We start from the raw sequence: 23,251 nt of genomic DNA on the forward strand, positions 1-23,251 counted from the left end.
ACAGCGCCCCTTAGCTGTAACAGGGGTCACTGAATCACAAGGGGAATGTGCAGAGAGGTGAATGGTGCTGTCTGTGTGTGTAGGTGGAGGAGAGGGCAATGATGGGGGTAATGGAGAGAAGGCAATGATGGGGTGATGGAGAGGGCAGTGATAGGGATGGTGGGGGAGGAGGAAATGATGGAAGTGTTGGAATGGGCAAGGATGGGGATGGTGGGGGGAGGAGGAAATAATGGACTTGGTGGAATGGGCAATGATGGAGATGGTGAAAAGGGCAATAATGGGGGTGGAGGAGGGAGGAAATGATGAAGGTGGTGGAATGGGCAAGGATGGTGGTAGTAGAAAGGGCAATGATGGGGATGGTGGGGAGGAGGAATTTATGGAGGTTGTGGAAAGGGCAATGATGGGGTCGGGGAGAAGGTAATGATGGAGGTGGGGAGAAGGCAATGTTGGTGGTAGTGGAAAAGACAATGATGGGAGTGGTGGGGAAGAAGGCAATGATGGAGGTGGTGGAGGAGAAGGCAATGATGGAAGTGGTGGAAAGGGCAATGATGGGAGTGATGGAGAGGGCAATAATGGGGTGGTAGGGGAGAAAGCAACGATGGAGGTGGTGGAAAGGGCAATGATTGAGTGGTGGCGGAAAAAGCAATGATGAAGGTGATGGAAAGAACAATAATGGGGAAGAATGCAATGATGGTGGTGGTGGAAAGGACAATGATGGGGTGGTGGGGGAGAATGCAATGATGGTGGTGGAAAGGACAATGATTGTGATGGTGGAAAGGGCAATAGTGGGGGTGGTGTGGGAGGAGGAAATGATGGAGGTGGCGGAATGGGCAATGATGGGGTGGGGGAGAGGACAATAATGAGATGTGGGGGGAGAAGGACAATGAGTGGTGTGGGGGATTGGGATGGGCGGAAGGGGGACTTATAATGGACTTAGGAACAGGGGGAGGTGGAGGAAGACATTATTATGGCTTATTATGTCTAACACAGTCCCTTAGTATTGTAATGGTCAACGTGTGACTGGACACACCGCCTCCAGCAGGGTGAATTTATATGACACATGCGACCCTGGATACACCGCCTCCAGTAGGGCAAATTTAAATAATAAGATGTGCAGCCGGATACACCGCCTTCAGCAGGCGAATTTCAGAAATACATGAGAAACTGGATACACCGCCTCCAGTAGGGCGAATTTAAATAATAAGAGGAAACACCAGGGAAACAATTACAATGGTGGGCCCTGCGATAGGGAACAGGGACGTGGAGACCTCCTGCACTCCCCTGAGTCAGTGTCTACACTCCTACCGATCCCTAGGCCGGTTCCGCACCAGGCGCCGATCAGGATACCTTTAAACCCTAGCTCGCCCTGCACCTACCCCTTTCTAGTGAAATGGCCGGTGTAGAGACTAATCCCACCACTGCACTTAAACACACATAAGGAAAGTCACAAACAGGGAAACACACTTAGCTTTGCTCTGTTGCTCTTGCTCCCAGCAACAGAGTCCACCACCAGAATGCAGCTTTCCTCCTGAATAGCTGCCACCAAGCTCTGTCAGAGCTTCAAGGAAATCCCCTCTGACTCTTTCCACACCAGGACTCTGACTGTGCTGCAAGGAACTCTCTCTAGCTCCTTTCTCCACCAGGGATGGTTGAAATGAACACTATCACCAACACCAGTGAGAGCACATGACACACCTTTATAGTTAAGCCAGAGGAATCACACCTGTTAGTGATTCCCGTGTAATAACGCTAACCACCACCGAGGGCAAACTAGAACAAAAGACACCACTGTGTAATAATCCTAATGGCCACCGGGGGCAAAACCAAACTTAAGCACATAGCTTATGGAAAAAAAAAGGTTACATGTGCTTTTAATGGTCATCATCCAACCTGGATCATGACAAGTATATAGTGTACGTACTTATTATATATAACACAGTCCCTTCGTATATAGTGTAATCACTAATTCTGTATAACACCATCCCTAGTGTATTCTTGTTAATTTTGTTATTTACAGCTCCCTCTTTTATCACATAGTCACCTCACTTTTTAGATATAAAATGACTACTGATGGAGGAGCCGGTGACCAGACTACCAGTCCATCAGCTCCTCCATTAGAGAGGAAGCTTTCCCATGCTCCATCAGCCATCATTGCATTATACAGCTAACAAGACAGGACGATATGTAATAAAAAACAGAGCTCTATATAATCCAATATGTAAGGGACGGTGCTTTACATAACAAGAGAGGGCACTGTATAATAAGGGACAGCAATATACATAATAAAGAAGACTATGTAATATACAGTGGGGAAAAAAAGTATTTAGTCAGTCAGCAATAGTGCAAGTTCCACCACTTAAAAAGATGAGAGGCGTCTGTAATTTATATCATAGGTAGACCTCAACTATGGGAGACAAACTGAGAAAAAAAAATCCAGAAAATCACATTGTCTGTTTTGTTTTCATTTTATTTGCATATTATGGTGGAAAATAAGTATTTGGTCAGAAACAAGCAATCAAGATTTCTGGCTCTCACAGACCTGTAACTTCTTCTTTAAGAGTCTCCTCTTTCCTCCACTCATTACCTGTAGTAATGGCACCTGTTTAAACTTGTTATCAGTATAAAAAGACACCTGTGCACACCCTCAAACAGTCTGACTCCAAACTCCACTATGGTGAAGACCAAAGAGCTGTCAAAGGACACCAGAAACAAAATTGTAGCCCTGCACCAGGCTGGGAAGACTGAATCTGCAATAGACAACCAGCTTGGAGTGAAGAAATCAACTGTGGGAGCAATAATTAGAAAATGGAAGACATACAAGACCACTGATAATCTCCCTCGATCTGGTGCTCCACGCAAAATCCCACCCCGTGGGGTCAGAATGATCACAAGAACGGTGAGCAAAAATCCCAGAACCACGCGGGGGGACCTAGTGAATGAACTGCAGAGAGCTGGGACCAATGTAACAAGGCCTACCATAAGTAACACACTACGCCACCATGGACTCAGATCCTGCAGTGTCAGACGTGTCCCACTGCTTAAGCCTGTACATGTCCGGGCCCGTCTGAAGTTTGCTAGAGAGCATTTGGATGATCCAGAGGAGTTTTGGGAGAATGTCCTATGGTCTGATGAAACCAAACTGGAACTGTTTGGTAGAAACACAACTTGTCGTGTTTGGAGGAAAAAGAATACTGAGTTGCATCCATCAAACACCATACCTACTGTAAAGCATGGTGGTGGAAACATCATGCTTTGGGGCTGTTTCTCTGCAAAGGGGCCAGGACGACTGATCCGGGTACATGAAAGAATGAATGGGGCCATGTATCGTGAGATTTTGAGTGCAAACCTCCTTCCATCAGCAAGGGCATTGAAGATGAAACGTGGCTGGGTCTTTCAACATGACAATGATCCAAAGCACACCGCCAGGGCAACGAAGGAGTGGCTTCGTAAGAAGCATTTCAAGGTCCTGGAGTGGCCTAGCCAGTCTCCAGATCTCAACCCTATAGAAAACCTTTGGAGGGAGTTGAAAGTCCGTGTTGCCAAGCGAAAAGCCAAAAACGTCACTGCTCTAGAGGAGATCTGCATGGAGGAATGGGCCAACATACCAACAACAGTGTGTGGCAACCTTGTGAAGACTTACAGAAAACATTTGACCTCTGTCATTGCCAACAAAGGATATATCACAAAGTATTGAGATGAAATTTTGTTTCTGACCAAATACTTATTTTCCACCATAATATGCAAATAAAATGAAAAAAAAACAGACTGTGATTTTCTGGATTTTTTTTCTCAGTTTGTCTCCCATAGTTGAGGTCTACCTATGATGTAAATTACAGACGCCTCTCATCTTTTTAAGTGGTGGAACTTGCACTATTGCTGACTGACTAAATACTTTTTTTCCCCACTGTATATACACATGTATGTGTGTATATATATATATATATATATATATATATATATATATATATAGTGGTAAAGCAAAGGGTCTAGTGATGGATGGGAGATACATTTCTCCCGGCAGGATAAAGTTTGGCCGGGATTTTCCCTAAAGTCAAGGACCTGTGATGTTGTCACAATCACGTGATCAGCCCATGTGATGTGTACCTCACCTGTGGGTGGGGTTATGGGCTATGTAATGGAGGTTGGTGTTTGGCACATGGTGAGTGTGTGTGGAAGATATTAGGAACTTGGCTGGAGTTAGCCTGAATTTGTTTTGCTGGACTATCCATGCTGCAAAGCTTTAGCAGCAAGACACAAAACAACCCTTGGAATGGCACCTGGCGGATGCCGCTGACCAGGCAGACTATTAGTTAAGCCCGTCCTGTGCAAGGGTGAGTCTGAGACCCATGGTTCTCCAAGCTGGAGTAGATTTGTATTTTTCTTTACTTTCTGTGAACCTGCTGTTTAAAGTGACAGTAAACCACTGAAGTTGGACTCTAAGCCTGTGTGTTGTCTCATTACTGCGGCCCTGCCACTGCCTACCAGAGCAAATCCCTACTATATATATATATATATATATATATATATATATATATATACACTGCTCGAAAGAATAAAGGGAACACTTAAACAGCAGAATATAACTCCAAGTATATCAAACTTCTGTGAAATCAAACTGTCCACTTAGGAAGCAACACTGATTGACAATCAGTTTCACATGCTGTTGTGCAAATGGAATAGACAACAGATGGAAATTATCGGCAATAATCAAGACACACTCAATAAAGGAGTGGTTCTGCAGGTGGGGACCACAGACAACATCTCAGTACCAATGCTTTCTGGCTGATGTTTTGGTCACTTTTGAATGTTGGTTGTACTTTCACACCCGTGGTAGAATGAGATGAACCACACAAGTGGCTCAGGTAGTGCAGCTCATCCAAAGTGACACATCAATGCGAGCTGTGGCAAGAAGGTTTGCTGTGTTTGTCTGCATAGTGTCCAGAGGCTGGAGGCGATACCAGAAGACAGATCAGTACAGCAGGAGATGTGGAGGGGGCCGTAGGAGGGCAGCAACCAAAAAGCAGAACCACTACCTCCACCTTTGTGCAAGGAGGAACAGGAGGAGCACTGCCAGAGCCCTGCAAAATGACTTCCAGCAGGCCACAAATGTGCATGTGTCTGCATAAACGGTTAGAAACCGACTCCATGAGGATGGTCTGAATGCCCAACGTCCACAGATGGGGGTTGTGCTCACAGCCCAACACCGTGGAGGACGCTTGGCATTTGCCAAAGAACACCAGGATTGGCAAATTCGCCACTGGCGCCCTGTGCTCTTCACAGATGAAAGCAGGTTCACACTGAGCACATGTGACAGACGTGACAGTCTAGAGACGCTGTGGAGAGCGATCTGCTGCCTGCAACATCCTCAGCATGACTGGTTTGGCAGAGGGTCAGTAATGGTGTGGGGTGGAATTTCTTTGGAGGGCCGCACAGCCCTCCATGTGCTCGCCAGAGGTAGCCTAACTGCCATTAGGTACCGAGATTAGATCTTTAGACCCCTTATGACACCATATGCTGGTGCGGTTGGCCCTGGGTTCCTCCTAATGCAGGACAATGCCAGACCTCATGTGGCTGGAGTGTGTCAGAAGTTCCTGCAAGATGAAGGCATTGAAGCTATGGACTGGCCTGCCCGTTCCCCAGACCTGAATCCGATTGAGCACATCTCCATCCACCAACGTCACGTTGCAGCACAGACTGTCCAGGAGTTGGTGGATGCTTTAGTCCAGGTTTGGGAATAGATCCCTCAGGAGAACATCATTGACTAATATCTAGGATGCAGTATTTTAGTGTTCCCTTTATTTTTGTGAGCAGTGTATATAATATTATATATATACATATACACACACTGTATATATATATCTTTGATGCCATAAAAGGAAGGGGGCCAAGACACATTTCTTGCACAAGGGCCCCAAGCTGTCAGTGTCCTCCCCTGGTCTGTGCACATGTCAGTGTGTATCCACGGACCGTGTGTCCGTGGGCAAAACACGCTGACATGTCCGTTTTTTAATGTGAGCACGGGCCACAAAACACCCAGCCCATGTGCATACACATAACACACATGGATGTCATCCATTTGACACGCATTGGTGCCAGGAAAGAAGAGTTACAGTAAGCGCTGTTACCCGGCGCCGAGTGCTGAACATGGCTGTCACCATTCTCCCCTGCTTGTGCCAATTGCCGGCAGAGCAGGGGAGAATGATGAGAGCCGTGTTCAGCATCCGGCGCCAGGGAACAGCGCTTGCTGTAATACTTCTTCCCTGGCACCCGTCCTTGTGGTACTGAAGCGGCACACTCATGCCACACGTGTGCCGCAATTATTACACACATGGACACTGACATCTCCGGTAACGGAAATATCAGGAAAGAGGCGTTATAGCGGGTTTTTATATTTGGCAGTTGTCACACACTAAAAGACGCTTTTTATTGCAAAAAATAGTTTTTGCATCACCATATTTTGAGAGCTATAATTTTTCCAAATTTTGGCCCACATAGTCATGTGAGGTCTTGTTTTTTGCGGGACGAGTTGACGTTTTCATTGGTTACCATTTTTGGGCACATGACTTTTTTATTGCTTTTTATTCTGATTTTTGGGAGGCAGAATGAACAAAAACCAGCATTTCATGAATTTCTTTGGGGGCGCGTTTATACCGTTCTGCGTGTGGTAAAATTGATAAAGAAGTTTTATTCTTCAGGTTAGTACCATTACAACAATATCTCATTTATATCTTTTTTATGTTTTTGCGCTTTTACACAATAAAAACTATTTTATATAAAAAAATAATTATTTTTGCATCGCTTTATTCTGAGAGCTATAACTTTTTTATTTTTCCGGGGATGAAGCTGTATGGCACCTTGTTTTTTGCGGGACAAGATGACATTTTCAGCGGTACCATGGATATTTATATCCGTCTTTTTGATTGCGTGTTATTCCACATTTTGTTTGGCGGTATGATAGAGCATTGTTTTTTGCCCTTTTTTTTTTATGGTGTTCACTTAAGGGGTTAACTAGTGGGTCATTTTTATAGGTAGGGTCATACTGACAAGGGGATACCAAATATGTTTTTTTTTATTGTTTAGATTTCTTTTCATTCAAATATTTATTTAGTGATAGAATAAATGTTGATTTTTTTATAAATATTTTTACAATTATTTACTTTTTTTTTTTTTTACTTTATTCTATCTTTTACACTTAGTCCCACTATGGGACAATCATTTTTTGCAGGCTGATCGCTGATATAGCATGCAGATGAAGCAGCATCTGCATGCTATAGAAGCTGTCAGCGCTGCAATCCGTGCACACTGACATGAGCGACTTCCTGATCATGCACTGCGGTTGACAGGAAGTTTCTTAGCTCTGGTAACTCGACATCGAGTTACCATGGCAGCGATCGGGTCCCCACGTCACGCTGCGGGGTCTCCGATCCAAAGGCAGAGGAGCTGTCTCAGCCCTCCGCCTGCTTCCGGAATGCTGCGATCGTGTTCGTGACAGATGCTGGCACTTACTGCTGGGTGTCAGTTGTGAAAATCAGCTGACACCCGGACGCGATCGGCCGCGCATCCCCCGTGTCCACGGCCGATCGCTATGATGTACTGTACCGTCCATGGTCAAATTGTGCCAGGTCACATGGACGGTATAGTACGTCAGATGCCAGAAAGGGGTTAAAGGGCATGAGCCAAAACCTAATAGCCAAGCCCATAGTGTTATCCTCCTCCACCAAACTACAAACTATATAGCGTGCACAATGCAGTCAAGGGGTAATGTTCTCCATTCACCAAACCCACACTCATCCATCAGACACCTGATAGAGAAGTGTGATCCATCACGGTACAGAAAGCGTCTTCTCCCGAGTCCAGTGGTGGCGGCTTTACACCACTCCATCCGACGCTCGGCATTGTGCTGGTAATGTAAGGCTGCATGCAGCTGCTCGGCGATGAAGCTCCCGGCAGGAGCGCAGTGTTTGTGCTGATGTTAGTAACAGTGGATGTCTGGGACTCTGCAGTTATGGAGTCAGCAGAGCATTGGTGACTTTTCTGTCCTCTGCTCCTCAGCACTCAGCCCCCCACTCTGTAACATTACGGGGTCTCCGCACCATGGCTGAGTTGCTGCAGTTCCTTCCACTTCTCACTAATATCACTCACAGGTGATGGAGGAATACTGAATACTTAGAAGGAAAGAAATGTAATGACAAACTTGTTACACCATAGGCTCCTATTATAAGACCTTGGTTAGGGTAAATCCATATAGACATGGGTAAGGGTAGTGAACTGAAGCTTTGCCCCAATTTATAGAATGTCTAGCTATGGCTCAGTCTATTTCAATTACTTGTTTCAAAAAGGACTACTTGAGAAGTTACTTGATAATTTCCAGACACATGATATTTAAGTATTATGGGACCCTTAATGCTTCATCCATGAAAAATGCTGGTGAAAGCCTAAACCTGGTGGAATCATGGATTATATACCGTAAGTGCCAACTGATTACATGCCATGATTGTAGTGACTGCAGGTGGATAGGAATATCTTAAAGCGGTCACGTCTGGTCAAGAACTTCTCATTTCCTCTTTATCTTTGTGTCTTTGTACCTTTTCTCATCAACTCCAGTGTGTTATATACAGTATTATCCGACAATGTCCCTGGAAATGCCCATCCCATAGCAAACCATCCTACAACAGTTCATCTGTAATGTGCTGAACCGCAGCTGTCCTTTTGCTAAAATGTTCTGAAAGTTATGAAAAGGATTGACATGGAGCAATTTCTTGACCACTAAGGCCATGTTCACACGTTAAGTATTTGGCCAGTGTTTTACCTCAGTATTTGTAAGCCAAAATCAGGAGTGGAACAATCAGAGGAAAAGTATAATAGAAACCCGTCACCACTTCTGTATTTATCACCCACTCCTGGTTTTGGCTTACAAATACCGATGTAAAATAATGACCAAATACTGAACGTTTGAACGTGGCCTAAAGGGTTAAGAATAAGAAGACATCCCAGCAAGAGAAATATATAAAGACATCTTCTATGTGTATCTCAGAATCTAAGGCATAATTTCCTCCTCATCACTTTTAAGATATCTGGCTGCAGCAGGAGCCTCTCCCCTTCGCACTGCCTGCAGTAAGGCAAAATATTACTTAGCTCTACCACCCCTGCCTAAAAAAAATCATGGTTTCAGCAAACCATTGGCCAAAGATGGAACTGATCAGCAGGAGATTAACCTGTGTTCTCTGAAGAATTTCTACAAGATGGCCTTGTAGAGTAGTCCACATCATTAATAGGAAGAAAGCTATTATTAATGAAAGTCAATGCCACCATTCTGGCGCTGAACCGTTTTATTTGACAACTGCATGTTTGTAATGATTAAGAAAGAAGACATGATAAATGGAGAGGGATTAAAAAAATAAATAAAAAAAACAAAACAATACATATTATAATACCAGGCAAACAGAATTGCATTGTGGGGAAATCTTAACAAATCAGTTCTTTTACTTTTATTATTGCAACCAGATAAGTTGATTATTTGGTACACAAGATGCATTTCCATTGCAATGTGGGATACATTCATCAGAATTAGTAATACATACACCCCAGAGTCAGTTTTATTCCCCCCCGGACTTCTCAAAAGTCAAGGAAATGATCATCGCTCACTATGGTATGTAATCCTGCAACTTCTTACGAGATACAGTTAATAGTTTCTGCATGGGTAACATAAGTGCTCCGGAGCACAGACACATTAGAAGCACGTTGTTTGCTATGCCAGTGCGCAATAGCTGGGTTTTACATCCTTTCCCCAAAAATACCAGCATTATCCCTTCCCTATTGGAGCACAGTTGTCATAGATGTCAGCTATGGGCAGTATATGATTGATATGGAAAGTCCTGGATGAAGCAATAGAAAACCAGAGACACAATCTGAGCATCTGATCATGAACGTGGTCCCAAAAGTCCCCTATTCCTGTTTTTTAGGGAAAATGGATCAAAGAGATAACATACATTAACTGCTACAATGTAGACTGTCCTGTAATAGTAAATGCAGGCTAACAAAGTCCTTATAATTGGGGTACAAGCAAAGATTTCTCTTTTTGGGCTATGTGCATACGAAGTCTTTTTGATAGGTTTTCGGAATGGAAACTCAAACTTTTTGAAGAGTTTAGAGATTTGGAGAGTTTCTGCTCCATAAACGCATTGAAAGACTCAATGTGCACTTAGCCTAAGGGCAAGGGCAGACAGCTATAGCTTTTTTTCACCCAAGAGAATTGGGTTGATTATGCAAATTGTACTCTGATCCAACTCTGTTAGAGTTTGAGCATAGTTCGATGAGGGAGAAAAAAATGTCTCCATCTTCTCGATTGTGACCACGTACGGAAATCGAACTTCACTCAGTGGTCATCAGAATGCAGTCCAATCTTTTCCAAGGACTCACTGACTTGCATGGTCGAGTGCGACCAGAATATCTGATCAAACTTTGGATATGCAGCGATTATCGGCAACATTGGTCTGAGTGAGAGCCGACGTTTTGCCGGATCGCACTTGGACCAAAAATATGCCCGTCTGCTCTTGCCCTTAGACTGTTTTTTTCCAACAACCACAAATTTTACAGAGCATCTTATACATTCTGACTATCTGTGGAGGTAGAACATTATTTTTACATAACAAGAAGGAAGGCGCGCAAATGTACTTTCCAGTCTCTATAGTTTCCCACAAAATCGATGATACACATAGTTGCTCTTATAGTTCATTACGAATTAGCAAAGTTAAGGGTTCAATTAGTGTGAAAGCCCAAGTACACACCCAACACACATCTAATATACCATCCTGCAGAGCTCCCGGGTCCCAATGCAACAATCTGCAACAGATACCCCATCTACCAAGTGCCATGTCTCCCATCCAGCATGTATACTGTCTCTTTTACTGAAACATACCCAAAAGCTAAATAATACACATTACAACATGGATGGCCGACCCCACCAATGACAGATGGTCCCTAAGAACAGATTGTATAAGGGTTGAAAATTCACTATGGACATTCACCCTCTTACAAAAGACAGACCCTTTCCGCTGTGATGTTACGCTATTTGCTATTTTGTTGCATTCAGTGACCATTTGTTGGGAAGGTTAGCGCAATTTATGTTCCGTTGAACAATTTTATGTTGGTTCAATCTGATTGTGCGTTGTGTGTCTGTGGGAACATGCGATTGTCATTGCAGGGCTGGCGAGAGCAGCAAGGGGTGCCATGTCTTAGATGATTGTAGGGGGGTTACATTGCTCGTAGCCGTGAATGCGGGTTAGGGTTAGCATTGTAGACGCAGCCCAGATTACTTAAAGGGAATCTGTAACCAGGTTTTTGTCACCTAGAGCAGCATAACGTATGTACCGATTCCAGCTAGGTGTCACTTACTGGGCTGCTTGCTGCAGTTTTGATCAAATCTGTTTTATCACTAGTCAATCATCACTAGAGGACTAGTAAACCTCCTGCCATGTAGTCCTCCATATTCATGAGCAATGTATAACCACGCCCACACAACTGATTGGCTGCTTTCTGTGTACACTGTGCATATGCAGAAAGCTATCAGTGGCGTGGGCGGGGTTATACACAGCTCTATTATGTATGAGGACCCTTTTTAACCTCCACAATTCCTTGCCCAACTGTGGAACATATGACCTGGACTTTAAGGGTCATATATACCTATGATGCTGTAAGTTATGGCCATGGGACCTCAGGTTCGGGCAAGTAGGTGGGGCCGTAATATGAATGCATTATAGTTGTCGAGTAATCCATAGCATCGGACAAGTTTAAGAAAATACAAAACTTTTTATATATAACTCTAGTTTTCCATCAAGCTTGCAGAAGTGTCTGTAAAGCGCTTATAACACATTGTAACAAGCACATATTAAAAGTAAGGGAGTCATGTCATTATGTATGTAGCATCATATATTGGAAGTGGTCCAATAAGGGGGGTGGGGCAGATATTTTTGGATTCCCCTCCAGTAATAAATGACAATGATGTCCCCAGTAAAAAAATTAAACAAAATTCTTTCTCGCATTGCTGCATGTGTGAGTCACAAGTGGATGTACGTGTGCAGGAGACCTGCATTGTGTCTGTGCCGGGATCTTCTAAGTTGTTGAAAGCACTTGAGAAGCCAAGAGGAGAAGGCTTCGGTGAAGAGATGCATTGTGGGAAAGGCATGCCTGCCGCTTGCTAGTAGGAAAATCCATGTCAGAAGGCATGCAAACAGGAGAATAGGGAAGGTATGAAAGCCACCAGCGAGGACATGTGGAAAAATGCTACAGAGGCGTTCCTAGGCTCGAAAAGAAGTCTACATCATCACTTATTGCAGAAGTCGTGTGAGGTTATTCAGGCATGAGATGCATAAATAAAATCGAGGCGCGAACGTCGTTATCTTTTCTTCTATAAATAGTTAAAAATAGAATTATGTGGAAGTGCAACAATTCAAGGTAACTTTATACAAGAACACGTAAACCATGGCAGCCAGTGGTTCTTAATAACGCAAGTTAGAAGCACCTGGAAAAAAGAGAGAATTTGCAAATTGTGCCATTTGCAAAATGAAGATGTTAAGTAAGACGATAGCACCCAGAGGAGTGTGGCGGAGATCAGAATAAAACATTTGCTACATGATTCTGAATGACTTAATAACGAGGTGCAAATGTGCATCATATATAGCAGTCAATTAGGTTATGGACTGAGGCGGATAGTCAGCAATGATACTCCCCTTCAATGGAAGGAAAGTAGTCCGATCTAACACTTCAAGAGGACTTGAAAAGTGGGCACTTCGTGCTCTTAATTTGTTCCTGTTCCCTCTCTGAGTATTTTCCTATTTTTTTAAATCCGCCATATGGTTCTAGAGATATGGATCTTTTTATTTGGTGTAAATTGTTATGGTCTTAACAAGGGGGCGTGTCTTACAGGATCCTCTAGGGTGTGTCTCACAGGATCCTCTAGGGCGTGTTTCACAGGATCCTTTTTTGCATGTCTTTAGACTGTTCAGCATTATTATCTGACAGTCATACCTTCTTGATAAAGAGCATAAAATATAGTGGTAAATAAAAAAATGACCTATCTGAAACCATATACTGAATAAAAAAGGAATATTCAGTAGAGGAGTGGGAATAAAAAAACAACAAAAAGTGGCCACTTTATTTGGTGACAGGTCTTCAGTAAGATAGACCAGTCAGTTGCCATAAATATGTATTTTTTTTTTTAAACACGGTGTTAATGCTTCTGTTCTCCTGAATCCGGCATTGTTTTCCCTTTGTTCCTGAGCCTCTCTGCTCCTGAGATATGGCCTCCTCTTCCTTGTATATAACTTAAGCTTTTTATCTAAATGGGTGTGGTCCTCAATTTATCTGGGTATATTCATTGAGAACCACGCCCAGTTGGATAAAAAGACTAGAAATACATACAGGGAAGAAGGAGCCATATCTTAGGAACAAAAAACTGCACGAACAAAAGAAAAACATTTCTGGATTCCAGAAAACAGCGGTATTTACGACAGGTGAAAAAAATACATTTATGACAAGTGATAGGATCATTTGAGACCCGTTCACATGGGCCAATAATCAGTTGGGCGAGCATTTGTAGGAACAATTATTCCAAATTGTCGAGCAATCAACCAATGAACAAGCAAAATTATCTTTCACATGGCCTAAAAAATAATGGTAGTCAGTAGCTCATCTGGAAGTGTGCACAAAGGAAGTGCTGACAGTAGTGATGAGCAAACGTGCTAGGATAAGGTGTTATCTGAGCATGCTCGAGTGCTAACCTAATATCTTCAGCATGCTCAAAAAATATGTTCAAATCCCCACAGCAGCATGTCTCGCGGTTCAACACATGCAGGGATTGCCTAACAAACAGGGTATCCCTTCATGTGTTGCTACTATCGAACAGCCACTAGACGTGCAGCCGCAGGGACTCGAACATATTTTTCGAGCACGCCCAAGACACTCAGTTAGCAACTGAGCATGCTCAGATAACACCTTTTCTGAACACGTTCGCTCATCACTAGCTGCCAGAAATATTCAATCTGCATGGGATCTAGTTGATTGAATTAACCATCATTTGGCATCGGACTGTGTAAAAGAGACCTTAAATGAGAACCAGTTGACCTGATATAGGGGTCCTGTATGGGCCAATATATTTGCCAGGTTAAATCAGTCCTTAGTGTGAGGAAACTAGCATGACCCCACTGGTAGATGTCTGGCTGACAATGATCTCATGTCTACGGTCACCTTGGCGTAAGTTAATATGAATGGTGAATCACATGGTCATTAGCAAGGATACAATCTACTGATGTTCTTTCACTGCGGGTGCCAACAGAACCAACTATGAAGTGAAACGGTGGCATTACATAGGCATATTCTAACCCACCATGACCTCCAATCGACTAAATAACAAGTGATCAGCACTCATTTAAATGTCTTTTACATGGTACTATTGCACACAGTATACAGACCAAACAATAGCAATGATCGCCTGATCCCTGTACACTGGCGGTAAGCACACCTTGGGTAACGTCCTATAGGCAACGAAGGATTATTATGCTACAGAAACAATGAACAAGCCTTTTGCCTATTCATGGACTGGTGGGATGTTTGCACAGGTCAATGACTGACAATGAGCAGATTAGTGGCCCATCTAAACGGTCTTAATGGCCAGCATGGAGGCATACTTCCAAGCTCTTCACTTCTTTACAATAATCAGATTTGATCAAAGTGATAGATATGTACACACACAAGTAATTAGTTGCTTAGATATACTGCACAATTGCACCTCGTTGGCAATTTTCTTGGTCGTTGAAGAGGATATGAACCTTTTGCTGCTTCCACCCACATGGCCAATAGTAAACTACATAGTAACGCCTAAGCAGGCGATAAAAATTAGTTGAATATTAATGTGCAGCATTGATTTCTGCAGGATTGTATTTGTGTAAGGGCAACTGAATTCATCAGATATTATCATACCCATCCTTTTCTCTCCATGGACAGAAGCACTGCCAAATCTAGCCAAATATAAAGCATGCAAGTTTATGTTTTTTGGGGGCAGAAATAATGTTCGACCAGTGTTCTGACCACACGCTATCTTATGCGTGTGGTCAGCGTTCAAGACTAGAGATGAGCAAATATGTTCGGCTCCTTCCTTATTCGACAAGCTATGACGCTTACCTAATAAGCTGCAGAGGGAATCCGGATACCTGGATCGCTCCTGCTGATTGTTTGTTGGGCTCTCCATGCATGTGTTGTGACTGTCACACATCCGTGAGACATGCAGCTGCGACGCTGAACAGCTGGGCGGCTCCAGGCTATTTTTAGGCTGGGGGCCAATATCGCCCAGCTGTCTGCTTTAGCTTGGCTAGCTGACAAAAATGGGGGGGACCCCATGCCGGATTTTTTAATTATTTATTAGTCGGGACCTATCCTTGATAACCAAGCTTGCTAAAGCTAACAACTGAGGGTTGGAGCTGTCAGATTTGCTTGGCTGGTCATCAAAAATACAGGGAAACCCACGCCATTTTTTTCATTATTATTTATAAGAAGCAGAGGTGCTGGCTAATGAATATTCCCACATCAGCCGCCGCCTGCTCTCATTGTTATTAGAGGCAGCAGGCGTAGGCTGATGCGAGTAAAAGTCCCATCAGCCGACAACAGTGACCAGAGGTAAATATTTTACCCCTGATCGCAGCTGTGGGCTCACGCTGTCAATTAAAAATGTGGAAACTGTGACTGGCTAAATAGCGGTAATGATTTTAACACCGATCAGAGGCAGTGTTTGCCGCAATGTCATGCACATGACAGCATGGCAAACACTGGATGTCTGGATTCGGGTACTGTTCTGGTAACCAAACCAGAATTTTTTTTCACTGTTTGGCCAAACCCGCAGAACATCCAGAGGTCCTCTATTAGAGACCCTGTTTTCCTGGCATTTACCTAGATGGAAGGATGTAGTTCACCTTCATGCTTTGTAAGTGGCTACAACCAAAGGTGCCCATCCTCTCTAATAGAACAATACATTTCAACATAGCAAATGTGTGTGATTTCATTTACGATCCTCAGCAATTTTCCAGCATTTTGCCAACGTTGGAAGATAAATGGAAGGTTGTTTTACGGTATGGAAGCTCTCTTAATTCTGAGGATGTCAAAAGTTTCTTGTATTTCCAGCAGAAGCTTGTTTAGACCATGTAGTCCAGGGTTTGGTGACTGCATCATACTTCTGCTCCTAATCCTGCATCAGAATCAAGGCTGGTACTCTTTTGAGTAGACAGTGCAACAGCGGCCGTAGCCTTATATACATGTAGTGCCTAATTCCAGGATTTCTGCTCTGTATTACATCAGTCCACAGAGGATACAACCAAATATTAATATTCATATCCTAACTGCATCCAAAGATCCTTAGTCTATTTGTATATTAATAGGGACATTTCAGGACAGATGGCATAGATGCCATTGATTGCCTTAGAGGCAGAGTACTTCTGCTTTTCATTGTAGAGCTGTGAGTTAAACTCCTTTTCTGCTCGAGGGACCTGCACAGTGCAAAGAGGAGAACAAAGATCACCATCTTCCCTGACGCCTTATGCTATGGTGTAATGTAATGTCACATACAGGGAAAACCATTAACCCAGACTGGTCTTAGGTAAAGTTGTGTCTTTACATGGCAAAGAGGTATCTTTGCAATGAGATGCAGGCCTTTCCAGCAGTGAAGAAGAGGTTACATGGACAAATGGCAAGGACCAAGAAGAAACCCTTCAGAAGCAAGAATCCGGTGTTCTTCTCCAAAGGATCCACTTGATCTACGTCATACATTGGGGGCTTCTCCTGGATGTAAAGAACCTGATTCTTTGTCAGAGGCTGGTTGAGGAGACAGAAAGAGTGGGAGATGAGGGAGGAGGAAAATTGAGTAGTTCTAAGACTGCGACCCCAACGCTGCTCCTTCGGGTGAACATACAGGAGGCCGCGACCCACTTGTTGGTACGTGGGTTGTACTTCTCTATGGAGTTTAGGCTTGAGCTTCCATCATTACCTCCGACTGCGTAAAGCCACCCATCCATGGCCACGAGATCATGAGTACTTCTGTAAACAGACAAGAAATTAGATTTAAATCTAAAGATGATGCACTGCCTGAGAGCACTAAGGAGATGAAATGAAGAGGATTCTCCAACCCCCCAAAATGTATACATAAATGAGTGTTATAGAGTAAAGGTACATGTACATTGCATGATTATCGTTCCTAGGAAATCTCATTTCACAATAAGTGTGCAATCTACACAGGCTGATGATCACCCAACGAATGAGCAAAATGCTCGTTTGTAGGGTTAAGTCATATCTTTTGGTCTTCATAGATCATCATTCTTGGCAGCGCACTGTCCTGTGTAAACAGCAGCTGTACTGCTGAGAACTATAGCAGCCTATGCGCACACAACGATCTATTACTGATTGTTCGGTGCGCATCAAAAGTGCTGGGGTTGGGATGTAGTGGCGAACTAACAATCATGCCACTGGGTGTAATTGCAAATAGAGAACAAAATACCAGTACATCCAAGCTAGTGGGAACAGGAGGCAACCAAAAAAGGGTATAACTTGAAAAATGATAAAGATTGCACCATAATTTAACAAAAATGATTACTCAAGAACACTGAAACTGCATTACTGCCATAGAAAAAGGGAAAAAAGCCCAATATAATGTATATATGAAATATTTATATATTTTTTCTCTGTTTGTATCAAACCCTTTTTGGACATATGCACTACCACTCCCATCAACCACAGGTGATTTTAAGTAGTTAGCTAGTCCATTCCTGCCCCATAAATTGTAGGCTTTTTTTCCCCAGGAGAGGTGACAAAACAGGGACCCAACTTTTGAAGGGAGCCTTGATGTGGTAGTTGGGCTCACACATATTGGCCAAGCTATGCGCCAAGTACCTTCTTTTTTACTGGATTTTTCATAGCAATTTTGCAGATGAATATTTCATATACCGCATACATTATATAGCGCTTTTCCCATTTTATATGGAAGAAATGCAGTTTCAAAGTTCTAGAGTAATCATTCTTGGTAAATCATGGTGCAACCTGTATTTTATTGCAGACATCACTGACCCCATTGGAGTTCACAATCTAAATTCCCTATAAATATTGCTTTGGATTGTGGGAGGAAACCCACGCAAACGCAAGGAAAATATTGAGGGAAGGGGGGTTTGAACCTAGAACACCAGCGCTGCAAAGCACCAGAGCTAAGCATGGACCCATGATGCTGTCCATTGAAGTACAATAATTAAGGATTTCTCTCACCTTGTTCAGGGGTAAAATTATATCGTTCTTGCAAGAAAACAAGCAACTTTGCAATTTTTTTTTTATTATTGAAAATCTTCTTCATTTTCAAGAAAGGAGGGCTTTAAAATGCTATTATTTAATGCTCAGTGGCTGGGTTACAAGCCACCACTGCAGAAGTGGCTGGTTTCCTAGGCAAGGAGCGCAGCATTTGCAAAGTTTTCATTATTGAGCTTACAAGTGCTGCTCTGAAGTTTGCTGGATTTCTTGATCAGGCCATCTGTAGTGCTCCTGTGCTTCTCTGAAGCTGACTCTACTTGTGGTATCGAAGAGAGCACAGTACATGCCAGCGGCACCACAATGCTGCTGACAATCAATCAGGAGTGCACCTTCCCCCAGCAATCAGAAAGCCGCAAGGAGGGGAGCTCCAGAAGCAGAGCATGAAACTAACCCTTTAAGTTATAGAACTTACCCTTTAAAGCTCATTCATGTATTTTCTTTTTTCTTGATCAGCTGGACAACACAATTACGTTTTCATTTCTAAGTTTTGTTTCATTTATCAAGTATGGGATTCAATCACCATCTAGACTTGGTAATGCAATTTTAGTAACCCATTGGCTGGACATACATACTAGGGTTGGGCTTGCACTAGCCAACCGGTGGTCATTTACGGTAGTAGCCTGTTTACACAGGCCGACTCCGCTTCAGATGTGCACAGAAAGATCAGAAATCGATCATTCAGTGCAAATAGACTACAATTGTTCTCGACAGCACTCAACAGCAAGGGTTCTGTTTACACAGGATGATGCGCTGCCGAGAACGATCATCTTTTTTGCAGAACAACAGGCCATTTCACCATTTTGTCGGGTGATCGATAGCCTGTTTCAGTTGCACAATTATTGGAAAACAAGAGTTCCTACAAGCACTCATTGCCGGGAATCAAGCAGTGTACATGTACCTTAACTTTCTCCAAAACTCCTACCTATAGGAAAGCGACAGCATAACAGACGTTAAATTACATATGCTATCTGCTGCGTATCGACATGAAACCTTGACTATGCAAAAGTTTTCATCACCACAAATAGATTACTCCTCATTAAAAAGCCCCCTGAGGCTACGCAGCAGGGGGCTATAGAAAGTCCCCCTCTCCAGTGCTGGCACCAATCTCCCATCTGGAGTTTATCTGATGGTAGACAATCATATACATAAAGAGAGTTTATGTACAAGACCTTCCTTTGATGTGAAATAAACAGAGGAGATGGATTATGTTGGACGGCAACTTCCGTAAGATCCGTTTACGGTTAAAAACCAATTAAATTATAAGGGCTTAGTTTTTGTCGAGTAAAAAATATGGGTGTAAATGTGTGATGGTGGGGCCACGGTCTACCATATCCTATATTACCTCCTAATGTTCATTGGGGCCACACTCTCCCATGTGTTTGCTTTTGGGTTATATCTCTCCACAGAATTCAGACAGCTTGTACCATCATTTCCTCCAGCAACGTACAACATTCCCTCCAGAACGGCCACTCCAGCGCTGCTACGGCGGCTCAACATATTGGCAATCGGAGTCCATGTGTTTATCTGTAAAGAAAAAAAAGGTCTGGATAGATTATACATGCACCAATATTGGATTATAGGAATTCATTTAGATATAAAGGCGGCAGATGGGAAATTCTATTTGTCCTACCCTAATGTTTGTCACAGATGCACCATATGGAGAAAAGTATTGGGTCACGAGTCTTAATCATCGAATCCAGGATTTACCATAGAAGCCACCAGTGGAAGAAGTTAGTTCATGGCATGTCTTACTTCTTAAATCTTCCCCCATCATCTGTGAGTGATATTATTGAGAAGTGGAAGGAACCGCATCAACTCAGTCACAAAGTGGAGACCCTGTAATGTTACAGAGTGGGGGCTAAGTGCTGAGGGGGAGAGGGCAGAAAAGTCACCAATGCTCTGCTGACTCCATAACTTCAGAGACCAGACCTCCTCCGGTATAACATCAGCGCAAACACTGCGACCCCACCGGGAGCTTCATGGCCGAGCAGCTGCATGCAGCCTTACATCACCAAACACAATGCTGAGAGTCAGATGGAGTGGGGTAAATCTGTCCCCACTGGACATAGGACAAAACGGGTTCTGAGCGGTGATGGACCATACATTTCTATATGATAGACGAGTTAGGGTTTGGTGAACGCCAGGAGGATGTTACCTGCCAGACTGCATTGTGCCATCTGTACAGTTTGGTGATGGAGGATAAAGGGCTTGTTTTTTCAGGGATCAACCTCTGCCCCTTAGTTCCAGTGAAACGAAAGCCTAATGCTTCGTAACAAGATATTTTAGACAATTGTAGCTTCCACCTTTGTGGGAAAAGTTTGGGGAAGACCCATTTCAGTTCCAGCTTAACAAAAAGCAAGATCCATATAGACATGGTTGGGATGAGCTAACAGGTAGGTTGTGAGCCCTGTCTCTCCTCCAACATCAGTGTCTAACTTCACAGGTTTTACTTGGTTGTAAGGCAGTAATGCGAATCATATACGAGGGTTGTTACGTGTCCCTTATGTGCATAGAAACATACTGAACACGATGGAGTGCATCGTAATTACAGTCACAGTTGTGGCTACCATGCAAAATAAAAGAGTGTGGACTTGGTCAAGCTATTTGACCAAGTCAGATATAGGAAAACCTGACATGGGCTTTTATTTTTTGAAAGATCTGCAGGATGGTAGTGGGATGGATCTCTCCCTCCACTCCAGGTCTTGGGAGTGGCCACGATTCCCGATTAAACATGCAAGCATGTCAGTCTGTGTGAGACCAAACACAAGCCAGAGCCAGAGCGAGCAACCCATGAGTTACACGGCAACGGACCTATACGCATGTCCGGCTGCGAACTGAAGGATAACGTTTTGGATTTATTTTGTAAGTTGGCTAAATAAAGACATTTAAGTTGAACTGTCTTGGGTCATGGCCTCATTACCGCACTGTTGTGAAAGCCTCTGCCGTACAGGGTGAATGGCGAAAAATTCCCACAGTCAAACTCCAAAATCTTGTAGAAAGCCTTCCCAGAGGAGTGAGAGTCGTTATGGCTGCAAAGTAGGAACCAACCATATTAATGTCAATGGATATTGGAGTTGGAGGTAATAAAAGCTGATGTAGGTGTAATGTGGAGATTTTCCAATACTTTTTTCCATGTAGTAAAATGCAATTGCGGTACACATGGTATATGTGGAAGTTGGATTACATACTGAAGTAGTTCAAAAAATCATGAAAAGTAAACCACATACAATTAGGTATATAGGACATATGAGGACAACTGCAATTCATACGGAGAGCAACCAACACACAAGCAGTCAAAAAGTCCAATAAGAAATAGAATTTTATTCAAAATCACATGATAAAAACATGGACACAAAAGTACATGGAAGCAGGGGGGAGAGAAAAGAGAGCGTGTACAAATGGCATAAATGAGCCGGAAACAGCACTCATACATGCCCAGATTAGCCCACCTTATAAGATATCATAGACCATTGTATAAAATATATACATGGAAGGTCAAAAGGGTATATATAGCAAAAACCGGTAATTGTAATATTATAGTGACATTTGTCATCAGGGCAAACATAGAGCAAATGCTCATATCAACAACCAAATTGAAAAAACCCTTCAATGTATAACAAAAAGCAATCATGAAGCAAGTGCTGATATTAGAAAAAGGGTCTTTTAGCATACAGCATTACCTGGGCACTGTGGGAGTGGAGTGCTGCCGGCCTACCCCGACGCGTGTTTCGGAGCACTAAGCTCCTTCCTCAGGGGGCGGCTCATTTATGCCATTTGCACACGCTCTATTTTCTCTCCCCCCTGCTTCCATGTACTTTTGTGTCCATGTTTTTATCATGTGATTTTGAATAAAATTCTATTTCTTATTAGACTTTTTGACTGCTTGTGTGTTGGTTGCTCTTTCTGTCCATGTAGTGTAGATTCACAACAGCTATTCTTCTTGTCTTCCCATTATACATGTAAGTGGGATCGGAACAAGTTACAAGGGAGCAGAAAATAGGCTCTGCCTGATAACCCACCTCTGGCATCTGCTTAACACCCATTACTACAAAAGAATCAGGAAAGTTGAATTTCAACATGGCCGACCCTTCTTTACCCCCAACTTCTGCAATTTAGGGAGGTTTGTCTTCACCGAAGAAATAAATAAAAAAAAATAAACTTGATTGTTTATTCGACATTCTTCTAATCTGTATGGCCACCTTTAAGATAGATGGTGGAGTGCCCCCCACCCGCCTTTTTAGTGTACCATTAAGCCGAGTGTGGCTGGTTCGGCATCTCAGCCCATTCAAGTCAACAGTGTTGAGCTGCAAGACCAGACACAGCCACATTGTTGCCGGCCTCATTAATGTATTAAGCCATACAGATCTCAGAGAGAAGAAGGGGCTCAGAAGATTGAGATCCTAGTAGCCAAAGTGGAAAGCGGAAGAGTGGCTCGTGTTCAGGCAGACTTGGCATAATCACACGTGACCTAGCCGTTCATTTATTTCTATGAGCGCTATCCAGTATTAAAAATTTCTCCTAACGCCACATCCTCATCTGTATTTGTAAAATTTTAAAATGCTAAATAAAAAAAACCTAATGCAAAAAAAAAGCGTAAATACATTATATCTGTGTAACATTAGCCGGGCTAATTATACCTGAACACTTGTGGCTCATCTATACTTTTTTTTACCATGCCACAGGGAAATAATTAGCACTCCTAATTAATGAAGTATTCAATGTATGTGGAGGAGAAAAAATAGAACAGAGATATTCTGGTGAGGAAATGCCATGATCTGGAAGTGTCCAACTATATCCCTGGCTTGGAAATATGGAACATATGTCAAAAGTTTTCTAAAAGTGCAATGACTTTAATGTTATGTTTAATGCATAGAAAAATGGTCTGTGTGGTCAGGAGGAGGGTGGTCCTCACAAAGAA

The 23,251-nt window shown here is 43.0% G+C and overlaps 1 protein-coding gene across 2 annotated transcripts in view; it reads right to left on the bottom strand.

The window, feature by feature from the left end:
* Positions 1–9,311: 9,311 nt before the first annotated feature.
* KLHL17 (kelch like family member 17) overlaps positions 9,312–23,251 on the bottom strand; it is a 102,826-nt gene continuing 88,886 nt past the window's right edge. For both annotated transcript variants that reach the window (XM_073585345.1, XM_073585346.1), the window contains exons 11-12: positions 19,676–19,857; positions 9,312–17,079 (exon numbers count right to left, since the gene is read on the bottom strand). In XM_073585345.1, the coding sequence (XP_073441446.1) occupies positions 16,851–17,079; positions 19,676–19,857 (411 nt within the window). In that variant the 3' untranslated portion in view covers positions 9,312–16,850. The remainder of the gene's footprint in view (positions 17,080–19,675; positions 19,858–23,251) is intronic.

Source organism: Dendrobates tinctorius, unplaced genomic scaffold, assembly GCF_039654945.1.
Source record: "Dendrobates tinctorius isolate UK_male_01 unplaced genomic scaffold, ASM3965494v1 ptg000086l, whole genome shotgun sequence".
In the NCBI taxonomy this organism is placed as follows: domain Eukaryota; kingdom Metazoa; phylum Chordata; class Amphibia; order Anura; family Dendrobatidae; genus Dendrobates; species Dendrobates tinctorius.